This window comes from Watersipora subatra, chromosome 8 (genome assembly GCF_963576615.1).
Source record: "Watersipora subatra chromosome 8, tzWatSuba1.1, whole genome shotgun sequence".
In the NCBI taxonomy this organism is placed as follows: domain Eukaryota; kingdom Metazoa; phylum Bryozoa; class Gymnolaemata; order Cheilostomatida; family Watersiporidae; genus Watersipora; species Watersipora subatra.
In genome coordinates, this window is record NC_088715.1 from 49,930,144 (window position 1) to 49,949,148 (window position 19,005).

The 19,005-nt window shown below is 36.2% G+C and overlaps 1 protein-coding gene and 1 long non-coding RNA gene across 3 annotated transcripts in view; one reads left to right on the forward strand and one right to left on the reverse strand.

Annotated features, from left to right (window-relative positions):
- Positions 1 to 392: 392 nt before the first annotated feature.
- Positions 393 to 11,923, reverse strand: LOC137401787 (uncharacterized). Of its 2 annotated transcripts, XM_068088272.1 has the most exons (5): positions 11,329 to 11,923; positions 7,095 to 7,178; positions 6,851 to 6,934; positions 5,931 to 5,972; positions 393 to 1,079 (listed from the first exon to the last, which is right to left on the reverse strand). In XM_068088272.1, exons 1-5 carry the CDS (start codon positions 11,894 to 11,896, stop codon positions 961 to 963), a joined length of 897 nt encoding a protein of 298 aa, XP_067944373.1. In that variant the 5' UTR covers positions 11,897 to 11,923; the 3' UTR covers positions 393 to 960. The 2 variants fall into 2 exon arrangements, with proteins under 2 accessions (XP_067944373.1, XP_067944374.1); XM_068088273.1 differs by lacking the exon at positions 5,931 to 5,972.
- Positions 11,924 to 16,268: 4,345 nt separating this feature from the next.
- LOC137401675 (uncharacterized) overlaps positions 16,269 to 19,005 on the forward strand; it is a 33,941-nt gene continuing 31,204 nt past the window's right edge. The window contains exon 1 of the long non-coding RNA XR_010979370.1: positions 16,269 to 16,438. This is a non-coding gene — a long non-coding RNA (uncharacterized lncRNA). The remainder of the gene's footprint in view (positions 16,439 to 19,005) is intronic.

Here is a 19,005-nt window from a genome sequence, read left to right on the forward strand (position 1 = left end):
CGAGCATCCAGGACAGTCTGTGCAGTGCGCAAAAGACCACTACACCTCATACCAGACACCAACAGTTTGCCAATTTACATTATAGTATATCTATAATGCATATTGGCAATCTATATATATGTATATGTATATATATATAGTATGCAAAAGGAGCTTTTTCTTTCAGTTCACATAATTTACTTTAGTATTATTTGTTTTTCCTTTTTGTCTCATGACCTAATTTGCTTAAAATGACATTGTTAAGTCATAACAAAGTTCATATCTATTTATAACTGAATTCTCTAAACGCCCACATTTTTAGACAAATTAATGTATAAAATGATCGCCCTTTGCAAGAAGAGTATGTAGTGCTGCACTACATTAGCGTAATGCAGTAATGCGTGATTGTAATGCTGTACTATATAAATGTATAACCGGACTAAACATACAATCATAAAATATGCTGAGCTGCTCACAAAAATCAGTAACTTGTTTTAGTAAAGTTTTGAATACCTGAGATGGAAATCACAGAATTGGTTCCTACTAAAAAAAACATTCTAAAAAATATATGTGACACCTGAAATGCCCAAGGCCATTAAGGCAGCATTGAAACAGGATTATGAATTGTCATAGTAACTCCTCCAATGGGTAGTTGAAATGAAATTGCCAGAAATATCCTCAGTTTATAAAATTGTAGATATTTATAGGAATTAGCTTATAAATATTTATAAATAACAGTTTATAAAAAGTAGATTGACATTAGCTAAAATGCTGCCTTTTTGAAATACCCAATTTGATGATTTTTTCTACAGCTGATCAAATTTCTTTTGAACAGAGAAGCATAACATTCTTTGCAAATTTATAAAAAGCACTAAATAATTCGATCAACTGACCATAGTTCAATTTTCTAAGTCAATATTTGTTAAGCGAAGTAATTGGCCAGTTATGCTAGACTGAAAACCTTTTAGAACTCTAACGTGTCTAGAATTCATGTTCCTGGTCTCCTGTGTCACTTGTAGAAAAACATCGTCTGTTGAATTGTTCCATTTTCCTTACTGTGACTAGTGCTGTTGTATTTACTTTAGTGAGTCTCTGTACCTCTAAAACACAATTGATAATTGATAATTGACAAGTTAAAGAGAGGGTCAGTTGAAGAGAGGGTAAGTTGAAAAGAGGGTAAGTTGAAGAGAAGGTAAGTTGAAGAGAGGGTAAGTTGAAAAGAGGGTAAGTTGAAGAGAGGGTAAGTTGAAGAGAGGGTAAGTTGAAGAGAGGGTAAGTTGAAGAAAGGGTAAATTGAAGAGAGGGTAAGTTGAAGAGAGAGTAAGTTGAAGAGAGGGTAAGTTGAAGAAAGGGTAAGTTGAAGAGAGGGTAAGTTGAAGAGAGGGTAAGTTGAAGAGAGGGTAAGTTAAAGAAAGGGTAAGTTGAAAAGAGGGTAAGTTGAAGAGAGATTAAGTTGACGAGAGGGTAAGTTGAAGAGAGGGTAAGTTGAAGAGAGGGTATGTTGAAGAGAGGGTAAGTTGAAGAGAGGGTAAGTTGAAGAGAGGGTGGGTTGAAGAGAGGGTAAGTTGAAGAGAGGGTAAGTTGAAGAGAGGGTAAGTTGAAGAGAGGGTAAGTTGAAGAGAGGGTAAGTTGAAGAGAGAGTAAGTTGAAGAGAGGGTAAGTTGAAGAGAGGGTAAGTTAAAGAGAGAGTAATTGACAAGTTAAAGAGAGGGTAATTGATTGAATAAACAGGGTAAACAGATTGATAATTGAGGGTAAACAGTCTTACAGTTGATAATTGACATTTGCTAATTGGTAATTGGTAATTAGTATTTGGTAATTGGTAATTGACAATTGACAATCTAAAAAGAGATAAAGTGTACATGTATACCTAGGCTAAGTAATTTCAAGTCTCCGTTGTATAAATTTTAATTTTTTTTATTTCTGACACTAAATAGCAATACCTTTCTATTAGTTTTTTGGACACTATATTTATATAAAACATTCTTTTTTATAAACAATGATTATGACTTGTCCAATAAACACAGGTATATACGTATGTACAAACAAAAATAGCACGACTGAGGACTGTCATGCTTGAGTATAACTTTATACGAAAATTGAAGAGAGTGAACAACTCCTTACTTTTTCCTCCTTCACTATATCTATTGAAGAACTGTTGATTTAAATAGTTTTCAGACCTTTAATGTTTGTTCATATTTACTGGTGACAAAAACAACAAGCTATTACAAGAATTATTACATTGCTATGATTTTAAGTGTAATGTTTTAGCAAAATACAACACATTTTGCTATATTGTATATGAAATGTTATATAACTTTAGTTAACTCCTTATCCCTTTTATTGGCTATTCTTCAATGTGGATTTTTTTTGAGGTCTTAAAGTTGTAGAAACAGTTACTTTTATATATTTGTATCTAGGCGTAAATAAAGATGATAATATATATACTTCTATATATACAGTAGACGCTTCTGTAACGTATACCTCCTATAATGTAAATTTCAGAAAGCGTGAAAAATCTATGTGAAATTTTTGCTTCATACTAGCTATAGCTCGCACACGTGTGTTTTTCGGTTTGTCCAGCTACAGCTATTAAAATTTAGGAACAAAATATCCGTTTCACGCTGGAATTGATCTCGGAACACACCATTTGCCAGGCACATGCCTTAGCAATTTAGCTATGCTAGATTGATAGATTCATTGGGCGATATGTGTCCTTATGTGGGTGAAAATACACTACCCCTTTCCGTTAGGCGCGACGTCATTCTATGTATTAGTAAGAGCCATAGTCATCTAGTTTACTTAAACCATAACTGCCACGAACAGCTTTCATCATTTTTTCCTAGGTAAATTCTTTATTCTTTAGTTTTGAAAAGACAGCAGTAAGAATGTGTACATCATGAGCTAGCCTAGTCCCGCACTCAAGGATTTCCGCCACACCCACACACAAAACTCACAGCACAAACAACAGGGTAGACTCACTAATCGGGATCATCCGCACGAATATTCAAAAATGCCAGCTTACATTGTAGCCTTTATTTGGGGCCAAATGTTTATATGGATGCCCGAACTTGATCTACAGAACGGACTACCTCCGAAAGCCGTGAGAGACATTTTGGGGTATGATGAACCCTGGTTATTATTGGCCGAAAATCACGGGCAGGTATATTTCCAGAGAAAACATGGGTATTAACTATTATGTAATTTGGTTGGCCCAGTTTATATGAACTATTCGGATACATTAATAGGTCGCTCATCTATTAGTAGGTTATTTTTGGCCGACAAAATTGACGTCTGTTGGTATTTTTGAATATTCTGCGGAAGACCGCAATTAGGGAGTCTACCCTGGTGTTTGTGTTGTCTGTTTTGCTTGTGTGGGGGTTGGTGGGTGTGGCGGAAATCCTTCAGTGCGGGACTAAGCTAGCCCATGGTATACTTGTAACTGGTAACACTGACAAGTTTTTTTTTGCCAGACCAAATAGAAGTTAGTGTTAGTATAAATTAAAATATGTTTAAAATTTTTATTACACTTATGTCAATCATGTCATCATTACACACTGATCCATCATGTCATCAATACACACTGCTTCATCATGTCATCATTACAGGCTGCTCCATCATGTCCTCATTACACACTGCTCCATCATGTCATCATTACACACTGTTCCATCATGTCTTCATTAAACACTGCTCCATCATGTCATCATTACACACTGCTCCATCATGTCATCATTACACACTGCTCTATCATGTCATCATTACACACTGCTCCATCATGTCATCATTACAGGCTGCTCCATCATGTCCTCATTACACACTGCTCCATCATGTCATCATTACACACTGTTTCATCATGTCCTCATTACACACTGCTCCATCATGTCATCATTACACACTGTTCCATCATGTCCTCATTACACACTGCTCCATCATGTCCTCATTACACACTGTTCCATCATGTCCTCATTACACACTGCTCCATCATGCCATCCTTACACACTGCTCCATCATGTCCTCATTACACACTGCTCCATCATGTCCTCATTACACACTGCTCCATCATGTCCTCATTACACCCTGCTCCATCATGTCCTCATTACACACTGTTCCATCATGTCATCATTAAACACTGCTCCATCATGTCCTCATTACACGCTGCTCCATCATGTCATCATTACACACTGCACCATCATGTCATCATTACACACTGATCCATCATGTCATCATTACACCCTGCTCCATCATGTCATCATTACACACTGATCCATCATGTCATCATTACACACTGCTCCATCATGTCCTCATTACACCCTGCTCCATCATGTCCTCATTACACACTGTTCCACCATGTCATCATTAAACACTGCTCCATCATGTCCTCATTACACACTGCTCCATCATGTCATCATTACACACTGTTCCATCATGTCCTCATTACACATTGCTCCATCATGTCATCATTACACCCTGCTCCATCATGTCATCATTACACACTGATCCATCATGTCATCATTACACACTGCTCCATCATGTCCTCATTACACCCTGCTCCATCATGTCCTCATTACACACTGTTCCATCATGTCATCATTAAACACTGCTCCATCATGTCCTCATTACACACTGCTCCATCATGTCATCATTACACACTGTTCCATCATGTCCTCATTACACATTGCTCCATCATGTCATCATTACACCCTGCTCCATCATGTCATCATTACACACTGATCCATCATGTCATCATTACACACTGCTCCATCATGTCCTCATTACACATTGCTCCATCATGTCATCCTTACACACTGCACCATCATGTCCTCATTACACACTGCTCCATCATGTCCTCATTACACATTGCTCCATCATGTCATCCTTACACACTGCACCATCATGTCCTCATTACACACTGCTCCATCATGTCCTCATTACACACTGCTCCATCATGTCATCATTACACCCTGCTCCATCGTGTCCTCATTACACGCTGCTCCATCATGTCATCCTTACACACTGCACCATCATGTCCTCATTACACACTGCTCCATCATGTCATCCTTACACACTGCACCATCATGTCCTCATTACACACTGCTCCATCATGTCCTCATTACACACTGCTCCATCATGTCCTCATTACACACTGCTCCATCATGTCATCATTACACACTGCTCCATCATGTCATCATTACACACTGCTCCATCATGTCCTCATTACACACTGCACCATCATGTCCTCATTACACACTGCTCCATCATGTCCTCATTACACATTGCTCTATCATGTCTTCATTACACATTGCTCCATCATGTCATCATTACACACTGCTCCATCATGTCTTCATTACACACTGCTCCATCATGTCCTCATTACACACTGCTCCATCATGTCATCATTACACCCTGCTCCATCATGTCATGATTACACATTGCTCCATCATGTCATCATTACACACTGCTCCATCATGTCATCATTACACATTGCTCTATCATGTCTTCATTACACATTGCTCCATCATGTCATCATTACACATTGCTCCATCATGTCATCATTACACACTGCTCCATCATGTCATCATTACACACTGCTCCATCATGTCCTCATTACACACTGTTCCATCATGTCCTCATTACACACTGCTCCATCATGTCATCATTACACACTGCTCCATCATGCCATCATTACACACTGCTCCATCATGTCATCATTACACACTGCTCCATCATGTCATCATTACACACTGCACCATCATGTCATACTTCCTTATGAACAGCTTGTACCCTTCTCGTGTCTCGATATTTTTCAATTAATATTTGATGGCAATAGTTATTTAAAACAAAATTGTCATAAAGTTTTTCATGTTTTTAATTACCATAATTTAATTATAAAAAAAATATTAAGCTGTACAAATTGCATTCTATTAAACTAATTTATTTGTGCATTCTCATACCTTTTCCCAGCTGTTGACATTTGTCTTTGCTTTTCACTAGTTCTGTAACAAAGCAAAGACGCACCTTTTTACTGATGAACAAACACCCAATAAGCATTACTGTAGTTCAGGGATTTCCACCTAGAGAGAAGTTCCCCCTCGGGGGAAATTTTGAATATACAAGGGGCAACAGAAAGGTGTCTGATTTGTTACATTTTTAACTTGTATCCTGCAGTGCCGTGTGAGTTTGGGTTTCATCGTATAAAATTTTGGTTTCATCTATCCATCGTTTTTTTGACATCATCAAGTCGTTTGCGCATGCGCTCATTCACGAAAAAGCCGCCGTTTTTGTAGAAAATGATCGTTTTTCTTTGATTTATTAGTACTTTTAAGTGTTGTTTTAATACTATAATAAAAAATTGCAAACAAAAACATCGTTTTCAAATTATCATTGCAAAAGCTTCGTGTTTCTAACGAAAAAATTGTCTATAAAGATGGCCGACAACGATAAAATGACGTCACGAAAAAACGAAGGATAATACTATAGTTGCTTATAATGAACTACTAGTCAGAACCCAGATATGTGTGAACACATCCATCCAGATTGCGATTGGATAGGAAGTTAACCTAGTAATAAACCAATTCACTGTCATGCCGAAGGTCATGTAATGTTGTGTGTTATATGTATGCGATATAAAAATTAATAATGGCCATGGTTCTCACTATAGTAAAGATTGAATAACCAATGCACTTGTTGAATCTATAAAAGTTTATAATTAAATAGCATCTAAAGTTTTTAAAAGCTTTTCACTTGAGTAGATGAGACTCTTACACACTGACATGCAAAACCGCAGTGATCATTGGTGAAGGAAGTGGGAAATAGTAAATACTTGGCCACGACCTTAGAATCCTTTAGCTTGTGAACCATGTTCAATATATACCTTCAGCGTGATTGATGTTTGACAAGGTTAATTGGTGTACTCGATCTTCCAGCTCTTTAATCCTCTGATTCGCATCAGCAAGACCTTGCAAAATAATCATGTCATTTGAGATATTCAATAGCAAAACAAACTAGAGAGACATTCAGTTACATGATATCAAATGTCTATCATTAGCTTGAATGTATTCTCTATGCATAGAGCTGAGTTGTGAACTTAAGCACCTCTAGTTAGAAGCAACCGGTACCTTTAGAGTTTCTGCTGTTGTCAATGCTAAGTTGGTTTACAGTTTTCTCTAACTCCTTCATGCTCTGGTTAGCTTCCTCTTGCCCTGTTTTCAAATTTAAAACCAATAATAAATGCCTAATGAGTTCATGATTATGAATTCAATAATTCAATAAAGCACAGCAAACTTTTAAAGCTACATGTAAGAATAAAACTGTCAACTCATTCCAATGTTTACTAACATTGGACCGGAGTTTGGAGCAAAATCTATGCATTTTTGTGAAAATTGCGTGCAGCTTTACCTAAATCAAGAGTAATCTTCTCATGTTATACATGTAATTTAAAATAGCAATTCCTCTTGCATGACTTCAGGTTGGTCATGTTTCAGACTCATCGGCGAGATGGGTATTTTGCGAAATCTATAGCACTAAATCTCACTTTGTCATTGTGTCTGTCTGTTAGTCTGTCTTTTTGTTAGTATGCATGAACGCTGTGCGCTTCCACATTTTTTGCCAATTTTGTCCAAACTTCACAAACATATACTCTGTGCCTTCTGCCAGGGCTTTAAAAATATTTTTTTTCAAAACTCTATCTGGTTTTTAAGAAGCAGCCTCCATAAATGTCCACCAGTGGGCCATCTGATTGTAAATTAAAGATATCTCTGCCATTGTCAAGCATACTGCCAGAAACTAAATTCTTTGAAGTATGAGCCATAATTTTAACAGTTCCAAACCCTTCGTAGTACTTAATAGCAGAATTTAACCTTATTACTATACTAGGTAAATACCTGTCTTAACCCTTTCGCAGGTGAGTTTTTGAGCCTATTTCTGATCGCCCTGTATGAATTAATTAAAAAAAAATGAAAATTTTGAAATTTTATTGAAATGATATTTTTTTGCTACACTATGGTTGTATGATAGGTTTGTATCATATAACCAGGCATTTTACAAACAGTTTTACACCCTTTGTGCCTGTTTGAGGTATTTAAACTACCCTTACACATGTAAATTGAAAAAAAAATTGAAAAATTTGATTGTTGTTGTGATAATGTTATATTGTTGAATAAAACATATTCTGTATTTATATTACAAATAAAGCATTTTACAAGTAGAAGCACACTTTGTAATGCATATTAGCCACTGTTTAGACTTGGTCCATAGCACATATCCATAGTCCATACTGTCTATTTGTGATAAGAGTTGAAGCAAACACCTTTGCACAATCCGACTCCACAATCTTTGCACCATGTGCCAATTCTAGAACCTTTGTAGCTTTGACCTCTTGGTTTAGCACATACAGTACAGTACATCGTCATCATTAGACTCATCCCTTATATCAAAGTCCATTAGATTGACATCAGAAAAATTTGAGTCATTGTCTGAGTCATCAGCTATAGAAACTGCAAAAACAAACTGGGCCCTTCGAGTTGATCTAGCAGGTCATTGGGAAGATGAAGCCATGATTATAAAATGTTTTTTTGTGTTCACAAAAAATCAATGCTTGGATCTTATTAAGTAAAAGAGGCACATAGAAAGGGCATCGACAACGTTAATGTTAATGACCCAAAATAAGTTGAAATAAAAAGATACATGTCTAAAATGTAGTTATTGAAGTCCTCACATGTGTTCTTTTACTTTAGAAAGTATCTAATTGAATAGAAAAACGAACACAGACCAATAGCAAGTTCTTTTGTTCACATAAAAGCATAAAAATCAATTCGGGGGAAAAAGGCTTAGTATCTTACTAAGTAAAAAAGGCACATAATATACAAAATAGCAAATTTTGAAGCCAGCTTGTAATCGTTACGTTTCAGTTAATGATCTCTTCACACAACCAATCATGATCTTCAAGTGTGCTTAATAGTAACCAATAATGTTTTTGCAAGCGCTTCAAGCGAACGTATTTTAACCGGTGTAATGAGTATGACCGCAAGTATTCCATTGTGCAACAATGTAGCCGCTTGACCTAGTGGATAGGACAAGCAAAACTGGAGGTTCTAAGTTCAATTCCAATGCAAAGCAGATTTTTCATTTTAACAACTTTATCGCTATAACTGAACACGCACAAACAACAGGCAGATGACCGGCAAGCACTGATATATATATATATACAGTCAAACATGGATAACTCGTCCACGGATAGCTCGAACACATGGTTAATTCGAACGGTTTCTTTGGTCCGTTCCCACGTAATGATAAATTGCTATAGATAACTCGAACTCAACACTGTTAATTCGAACTGTTTTTTTGCCCAACGGCTACCGAAACAGTTGTTATCGCTTTAGAAAATCACTTTATTCAAAGCCATAGAGGTAAACCTCATCTTTTCGTAATTCATAAGCGTTGTTATTACCACCATCGGCAAAATAATTTTGTCAACGACTTTTCTAAAGGTTTGGTGAAATTTGATTTATACGGCTATACGATTAATAGCACGGGCTTGCCGGGTCACGCGCGCAAGGATTTTCGCCACGCACTTACAAAACAAAAACAGCATGTTGTTTTGTATGTGCGTGGCGAAAATCCTTGAGTGCGTGACCCGGCTAGCCCGTGACGAATAGTTTTCCGACGTTGATTCCGTGTTGAATCAACGTCGGAATGTTGAATGTTTAAAACGTCTTAAGTTTTTATTAAACGTATACGTTGTCTTAGCTAAAAAAAACTATTCATCGTTTGACCTAAACGCAGAATACGTGTGTACATTCAATAAGTATCCATTCAAAAAGCGTAAGTGATATACAATGTACCATTAAACCTCGTAAAACTTTTAATTGAACTGCCTCGGAGTGTTGCTCTTAACGAATCCCAGGTAAAGTAAGGGATTTTTTTTTGGTAACTTTTTCTTGAAGTTGCATAAACTTCAAGAAAAATCGGCAAAATTGATCGTGGGTAAAACGCTCAAAAGAAAAAGATGTCTTTTCTTTTGAGCATTTCAACAACGATCAAGTTTTGCCAATGTCAATCTAAAAAAACGTCCTGGCAATAACATCACCTCAAACAACAAACCAATCTCAAGTGATAGAAAAATCTCTATACTTTTTGATAAAAACGTTTTAAACTTTACATTAGAAGCATTTAATTTGAAACAAGCCATTTGTGCTTTTGATTTATATTATAGTTTGCATATGTACATGTAACTACTAATAAATAAGTAAATATATGGACTTGTGACAGTGCTCTGATAACTTGAACGCTCTGATAACTCAAACACTTTTGCTCGGTCCCGTGAAGTTCAAGTTATCCATGTTTGACTGTATATATATATATGTATATATATATACACACACATATATATATATATATATATATATACATATATATATATATATGTATATATATATGTATATATATATATAGATTTGCCAAAAAAATTGTCATGTAACAGTGTTATGCAAATACTTCAAGTTGAGTAGATCATAATTAATTATCATGACTAAAAGTTTGACTTTATGTTGAGGTGAAGTTAAGTCGAGGTTTGAGTGTATGTTGAGGTGATTGTAAGTAGAGTTTTGACTTTATTTTGAGACAATTGTAAGTAGAGGTTTGACTGTATGTTGAGGTGATTGTAAGTAAAGGTTTGAGTGTATGTTAAGATGATTGTAAGTAGAGGTTTGAGTGTATGTTGAAGTGATTGTAAGTAGAGGTTCGCTGTATGTTGAGATGATTGTAAGTAGAGGTTTGACTTTATGTCAAGACAATTGTAAGTAGAGGTTTGACTGTATGTCAAGACAATTGTAAGTAGAGGTTTGACTGCATGTCAAGATGATTGTAAGTAGAGGATCGAATGTATGTTGAGGTTATTGTAAGTAGAAGTTTGGGTGTATGTTGAGGTTACTGTGAGTAGAGGTTTGATTGTATGTTGAGGTTATTGTAAGTACAGGTTTGACTGTATGCCAAGGCGATTGCAAGTAGAGGGTTGACTGTATGTTGAGGTTATTGTAAATAGAGGTTTGACTGTATGTTGAGGTGATTGTAAGTGGTGGTTTGAGTGTATGTTGAAGTGGTTGTAAGTAGACGATTGACTGTATGTTGAGGTTACTGTGAGTAGAGGTTTGACTGTGTGTTGAGGTGATTGTAAGTAGAGGTTTGACTGTATGTTGAGGTTATTGTAAGTAAAGGTTTGACTGTATGTTGAGGTTATTGTAAGTAGAGGTTTGTCTGTATGTTGAGTTGATTGTAAGTAGAAGTTTGACTGTACAGCAAATAATAAACTTATTGAATTTAAGAAATTCCTTGAAACAGCGGTTGACTACTTACTGAGAGAATTCCACAGAGTGTGACCATAAGTCAATTCTGGCAGCTTTTTAATTTTGTCAATGGTTTGGTTGTTTTTGTCTTTGATGGCAAGTAGTTGGTCTCTCTGCTCTGGAGTAACAGCAGCTAGTAGGATAGATAGTTCTTCAGAATGATTGCATCTAGCAGCGTGATGCAAAAGCGTAAATCCATCAGGTTCCTGTTTCTTTAAAATTTCAAACCTCTGATCAGTCGAAAGACCACTTAAAATGAGTACCAGCGTGTCCCAATGATTTTTCCATGCTGCCCAATCTAAAGCCGTACCTCCAACTATGTCTTTTATTTGCAATATTTCATATTTTTGATCTGTTGGTAAACCAGCCAGCATGTACTTGAGGCTCTCCTTATCATTTTCAATGGCTGCTCGATGAACAGCTGTGAAATCGTTTGATGGATTACGTGCTTCCTTCAGGGTACTGTACCTGGTTTCTGCAGACGCATTTATCAGTGCTTCTCTCATTTTATCAGCTCCTCCAACTGATTTGCTATACATCAGGAGCAGTTGATAAAGCTTTGTATCTCTAGCAGCCATCGGAGAGAGTGATTGTAAGAAAGTTCATTAATCGTTAAGTTAACACCTTTGTAGCTGTTGAAACTACTGTGTAGTCACAAGCTGAAAACTTTACTAAACGCTTGACTGGCTAGTGGCTAGAGCTTCTTCATTTGTTTTGGCCAGTTCAATTCTAGTGTCTATGCACTTGCCGGTCTTACGAAAATCCAGATTGTAAAAGAGTTTTTTATTGGTTGAAAAAAAGCATTCCTTGTCTAATATACCGGTGTTGGTGTCCTTTGCATAGCAGTTGTTTTTACAATCAACATTATATGTTCTGATTGCAGCTAAAAGATAATTTCATTATTTTAAATTAATCTGCAGGTTAAAACATTTTGCTGACGTTAAATAAGCTGTAGTCAGTTTGCCAAGCGGATCATACCATTATTGCAATATGTGTACTTTTTATACTCAAAAGAACCTATAGAACACAATTGATGCCTTTCCTTCATGCTTATTTGTGTTTTGAAAAATCCTTCCCACAGAAAAACCTGCCGCACCGCTACGTATTCAGAAGTTGCCGATTTCTTAAACAAATACATGTATATGAAAGTTACTTTTAATGTTATTTATTATTATATTGCTTATTTATAATCAACCCATGCCATGTTCACTGATTTGAGCTAAAAATCAGGACACTGAATTAACTTAAAAGAGAGAACTACTATTAGTTTTAGTTCCAAGTTTTAGCAGTGTGAGTCGGGTTGCATGCTAGCCCAGCCTTAAATACAGCGTTAGTGTAAGCTTACAGCCCGGAACTCTATCCACCGCACCACTCGGCCTTCTCGGCACCTCATGATTCAGTTATGCATATGGTGATTGCTCGTGACTATCTCTCACCACGGTGTACAGGTCGGCGAAGCGTACTGATATTCAATGTAAAGCTCCACAGTAATGAATGACTGACTGGCTAACTATACTGTAGAATGAATACAGTAATAATATTGCTAGATATCCATTATATAATGCGTATGTCACACTACAGCCAGATTAAATATACACTGTTTCTATGACGGGCATGATGATATCCATTATATAATGCGTATGTCACACTACAGCCAGATTAAATATACACTGTTTCCATGACGGGCATGATGATATATATTATATAATGCGTATGTCACACTACAACCAGATTAAATAAACACTGTTTCCATGACAGGCATGATGATATCCATTATATAATGCGTATGTCACACTACAACCAGATTAAATATACACTGTTTCCATGACAGGCATGATGATATCCATTATATAATGCGTATGTCACACTACAGCCAGATTAAATATACACTGTTTCCATGACGAGCATGATGATATCCATTATATAATGCGTATGTCACACTACAGCCAGATTAAATATACACTGTTTCTATGACGATGATTTGTATCCATTATATAATGCGTATGTCACACTACAGCCAGATTAAATATACACTGTTTCTATGACGATGATTTGTATCCATTATATAATGCGTATGTCACACTACAGCCAGATTAAATATACGCTGTTTCCATGACGGGCATGATGATATCCATTATATAATGCGTATGTCACACTACAGCCAGATTAAATATACACTGTTTCCATGACGGGCATGTGTGAGGGGGTGCTGTCCTCACACTTATGGGTTCGGCGTGAAACAAGACGTTCACTCTAAGCATTAAGCGAGATATTATATTTGAGTCAGATACAGTGTGTACATAGCAATCACTTGTAAAATAACTCCTGATATAAAAAAAACCGTTCTTATATACAAAAACTGTGACAGCATGATTGACGTCAAAGTATAAACATTGCCAAACACAACTTGGTATATGTGGCGCACAACATTAGACAAAATATACATTGTATGTTTTAGACACCGATGGCACGACCAAAGTTCACAGGAGAATATATCATTAAGTATGATGAAATGTATCAAGAATAAAGATTGAAGACAGAGACATGATGAGATATCTGGCTTTAGACAGTGTTCATAGTAATTAGTGTCAGCAATGACTGTCAGTATAAATAAAACAGTAAACATTGCATAGTTTGTGTAAATGAGTGTAGTTCTTGGAATGTTACCGCGATGTTATTATAATAAGATAACGCATGTCGTATAAGGCTGACATATTCAGGTCAACTCTGGCGGTCTTCTTTGCTGAGATATAATATCTTACACATGATGATATCCATTATATAATGCGTATGTCACACTACAGCCAGATTAAATATACACTGTTTCTATGACGGACATGATGATATCCATTATATAATGCGTATGTTACACTACAGCCAGATTAAATATACACTGTTTCCATGACGGGCATGATGATATCCATTATATAATGCGTATGTCACACTACAGCCAGATTAAATATACACTGTTTCTATGACGGGCATGATGATATCCATCATATAATGCGTATGTCACACTACAACCAGATTAAATATACACTGTTTCCATGATGATGATTTGTATCCATTATATAATGCGTATGTCACACTACAGCCAGATTAAATATACACTGTTTCCATGATGATGATTTGTATCCATTATATAATGCGTATGTCACACTACAGCCAGATTAAATATACACTGTATCTATGACGATGATTTGTATCCATTATATAATGCGTATGTCACACTACAGCCAGATTAAATATACACTGTTTCTATGACGATGATTTGTATCCATTATATAATGCGTATGTCACACTACAGCCAGATTAAATATACACTGTTTCCATGACGATGATATGTATCAATTTGCAAGTCATCCACAAGATGGAAGCAGCAAAAGTTTGCAAGTCAAGCGAGTTTGGTTACTCGCAGATTTTTATCAAATGTTTCATGCTCGCGAATAATGCACAAGAATATGCACAGCCATTTTTGTTTCGATTCGAGCAGTTTCGAATGTTGATAAGCGTGACAAGACTGTGTCAAGCAACACAGTCTAGTGGCTTTCTTGCATTTTAAACACTCAAGTTAATCTGCAACATGTGATTGTCAATTGAAACACTTATCACACGGTAACTCAATGTGTGCACAACTCCAAATCTGCATCATGCATGTCATGAAAACAGAGTGAAAGAAGATAAAATAAATAAACAGGGGTAGGAAAACAATATATTAGTGCCTTTCAGATGCCTCGTTTTCTGTCTCTATATATTCGGTCCATTGTTTGGTATCATGGAGTTTTATATAGCTGGACAACATAACTATCCTTTGGTATATAGTTGTTTGTTTTTACAGCACAGGGTTTGCTTTGCCTTTCATAACACATCTACTCAGGGTTTAATTACTTGTAATTTTGACACTGGCACAATTGTGGCAGTCGAGTGGCAATTATGCCATCACAAAGACACCCTTTATTAATTTTTTAATCAGCCAAGGTAACGACCTCTTCGCGCCCGCACAGAAAAGACCGACTGAAATCAGAGCCAGTAAGGAACCTTGATGTACTGCACAACGCAATGAACTTTGAATTATTATAGCAAATGCCCAGACTTATTAAAATATTTTTCAAACCAAAATTAATACTAAGCAGTGACTAAACCATTCAATGATAGTTGAATCCTCATCAGTGTCAGCCTTGGTGAAAGGTTTTGGTTTTGGCCTTCTAAATTTAACTGATATCTTCATCAACCAACCTTATTTCACTACAGCCAAAATTAAAGACAAAACTGGGTAGAAAATTTTCAGGCTTCACGTAGCAGATCCATAAAACTTATTGCAAGTGTATGACTAAGGTTTTCCGATTGAGTGATTTTAAAAGCAGGAAAATTGTATCTTTTTATCTACTGTATAACTTGGGCTTTGACATGGCTGGCATAATATTTATGAGATCATACACTCCAGCACTGCTGTGTGATTGCACCACTGCTTAAACAGTAGTTCACATAAGCCTGTGTAAACATGTTGTTTTGGACATAATGCTGTTTTTGTTTGAAAAAATAAGTTAAAAAATCGTAAAACTGAATTTGTTTTGCTGACTTTTAATAATACTTTGAAACCTGAGCTTGAACTTGTTTGGAAGTTGTTTTCCCATCTGATCCTATGCTTGAGAAAACTCAGCTGCATAGTTTTGCATTGTTCTTACCCTCTTCTAGTTTAGCTGAGTAGTTATGTCTCTACGCTTAGATAATTTTTACTTCTATGCTTACTTTCAGTGTGCAATTTTTACTAGCGCAAGGCCGGGTGTGCAATATTTGTACACCTCATTAGTTATGTTGGTCTACGATAATTCTGTGAGCAAACCTTGACCACAACTATGATTGATGCATTCATGATTGCTCTTCTATTGGAGACATTTCCACAAGATACGCATCAGTGATTATCGCTCTGCACAAGTCATGAAACCTACTTGTAGCATTGTCATTACTGGCTGTACTCGTCTCAGTTTTGTTTTGCTTGCTTAGCCTTCTCTTTACTTATGATGGAACCGTTTGCGAGACTCAACTCAATTTGTAGACAATATTTGTTTTGCTCTTTCAGGTCTCTTCAGTGCAGCTCAGAGTTTGATCATTATGCTTTTGTGAGTATACCAATTCTTTTTAGTCTTTCTATCATTAAATGCAGGACTTAAGTTTCATTGAATCAGGCTTAACTATTTCTTTCACTAGTAACATTCTCTCTATGATGCTTTGCAAGGCTGTTTGTATATTAGAATGCTATGTTCATTTCGAGAAGTGGCACAGTAAAGCAGATAAAGAATGTTTGATGTATCTCATCTTTATTAAAACAGCAATTGCAACAGAACATAATAACATAGTGTTTATGTTGTAAATAATAATACCAATGATTACTATTGAGTAATGTTTGTTACCAACTATCCTAAGCATTGGCTATGCTTTGAATGATCAGAGGAATATAAATCACATTTAAACTGCTAGTGTTGATAACATTTCTGTACTTGTGTATTGTATAGCCATAAACGAAATCGTCATTTGCACAAGTATCTCCATTATCATCAAGAAGATTAATAATATGATCTAGAGTGAACCTCTTTGCTATATGCGTTAGAAATAAAGATACAATATTGTCCGCACACAGTAGAGAATGGAGTCTAAAGTGATTTGGCATTATATGTCCAGTCTATGCAATTGGCTAGTACGTCAGTAGTAGTATAGATACCTACCTAAAGTCATATAAGCTGTCATGTAAGTAGTATAGATACCTCCCTTTCGACAAGTTATATTTCCTGACGACTGACTAAGCGATTAACTTGTCCAAAGGATATCATTACAAGCTTGGCTAGGTAATTAACTCTTTCAAGGGTATCATTATCTAACCATCGCTAGATAATTAACTTGGCCATCATTCTACGTACTGGCTGCGCTTGGGCCGCTAGGCTCTACCACGCTTGGCCTGCTACGCTTGGTTCAAAAACAATTTTTCAAAAGGTTAGTGCACTGCTTTGCTTGGATTATTCCTCCATTTCTGTGGTATAGGTATGCTGAGCTTTTCTTTTTGATGTGCCGGTATGTATTGTACATAACTTATAGTTCTCTTCTTCATATTGTAATCCTGTTTAGGACAATTAGCGAGTGTGGTAATATATTAGAGGATCAAAAGAAAGGTCTTTCATCATAATGATTTATTGATAGTAAAAATAGAATATAATAGTGTACCATTAGTAGCCAGTAAAGGCAAATTCTGAACTCATATCCAACATGGTGTGTCATCGAATGAAAAAAAAACAATTATTAATGATGATGACAAATCTTTGGTTAGTACCCGCCAACTAGTAACTGCCCCTCCCTAGCTGATTGTTGATAGATAAAAGGAATGTCAATCACCTTTAGTTGATCTGTGTTAATTATCTCGTTATACTCATGTTTTGTATAACTATAAATGAAAGCATCATTTGCAAAAGTATCATTGTTATCATTTATAGGCATAATAATGTGTTCTAAAGTGAACTCTTTTGCCATGTGGGTTAGAAAAAAGATTCAATATTCTCCACACTGTTGAAAAAGTTGATTGAGGAGGAGTAGTGTTATACATCCAATCGATACAGTCATCCAGAGCATCTCCTACTTTGGGTATGTTGTAAGGTGGATATCCGTAACTATCAAAGTATACACCGGTTCCATCCTTGTTCTTCATGAAACAAACCCAGTGTTCCCCTCTGTCTGTATGGGGTTTTGTATTGATGACTGCGCAAGAAGGAAAAGTGAGCTCCTTATATGGAATTCTGTCAATAGGAAACACTCCTCTAAAGTTTAAAGGTTGACTTGCAACAAAATTCACATTACAGTTATTTGGTATCAAAAGAATCACCATGTCTTACTCTGTTGTGTTGTAAGTGCCAAATACGTGGAAATGTGATTACAAGCTCTTAAAAGCTCAAAAACGAAAAGCCGCCGAAAATTGGAATCTGTTAATTTCTCTGACGTAGTCATTACAGTTTGGTTATCGTCTTGTCACGTGATGTTTTCACGTGAATTGAAAGGCCAATAAAAAGCTCAATATAAAACTTATCGTAGCACTAGTTTATGACAAACACTTCGGGTGTTACCGAAGACCCCGTATCAAATATAGATGCTCGCTACGTTACAGTTTTATTTCGGCATTATTCAATCGTCAAGTCGTAATCTGATCATGTGACTCAATACTTCGCAAATAATTTTTGCAGCACTTTTCAATTATCACAGGTAACCAACAGGCTTGTCATGATTATCAGACAATGATATGTACTCCTTCGAGCTAAGATTAAAAAGTTTAACGATTTTTTACGGTAGGTTATAAGATATCAGTGCTAAAAGTGACAGCATTACAATGACGGTAAAACAGACGCGTAAGAACAATAGACATGGTCTTATTGAATGCGTGAAGTATATTTGTGAAAATATTTCGACGATTGAAGTTGCATGAAAGTGTAAACAGAAACCATCCTGTAACAACTACGTCCCATTTGAGCCGTTTTGGAAAGCGAATCCAAACTACGGCGGTCTCGTGTGGCTGCGATTAACTGTTTGTTTTTGAGCTTTTAAGAGCTTGTAATCACATTCCCATATATTTTGCACCTACAACACAACAGAGTAAGACATGGTGAATCTTTTGATACCAAATAACTGTAATGTGAATTTTGTTGCAAGT

Coding starts and splice junctions, on each gene's coding strand:
- LOC137401787 (XM_068088272.1), bottom strand. CDS start 11,896: ATGGCTGCTAGAGATACAAAGCTTTATCAACTGCTCCTGATGTATAGC. Junction 6,935..7,094: donor CAACAGCAGAAACTCTAAAG/GTACCGGTTGCT, acceptor TTATTTTGCAAG/GTCTTGCTGATGCGAATCAG. Junction 1,080..5,930: donor ATGTCAACAGCTGGGAAAAG/GTATGAGAATGC, acceptor ATTGTGTTTTAG/AGGTACAGAGACTCACTAAA.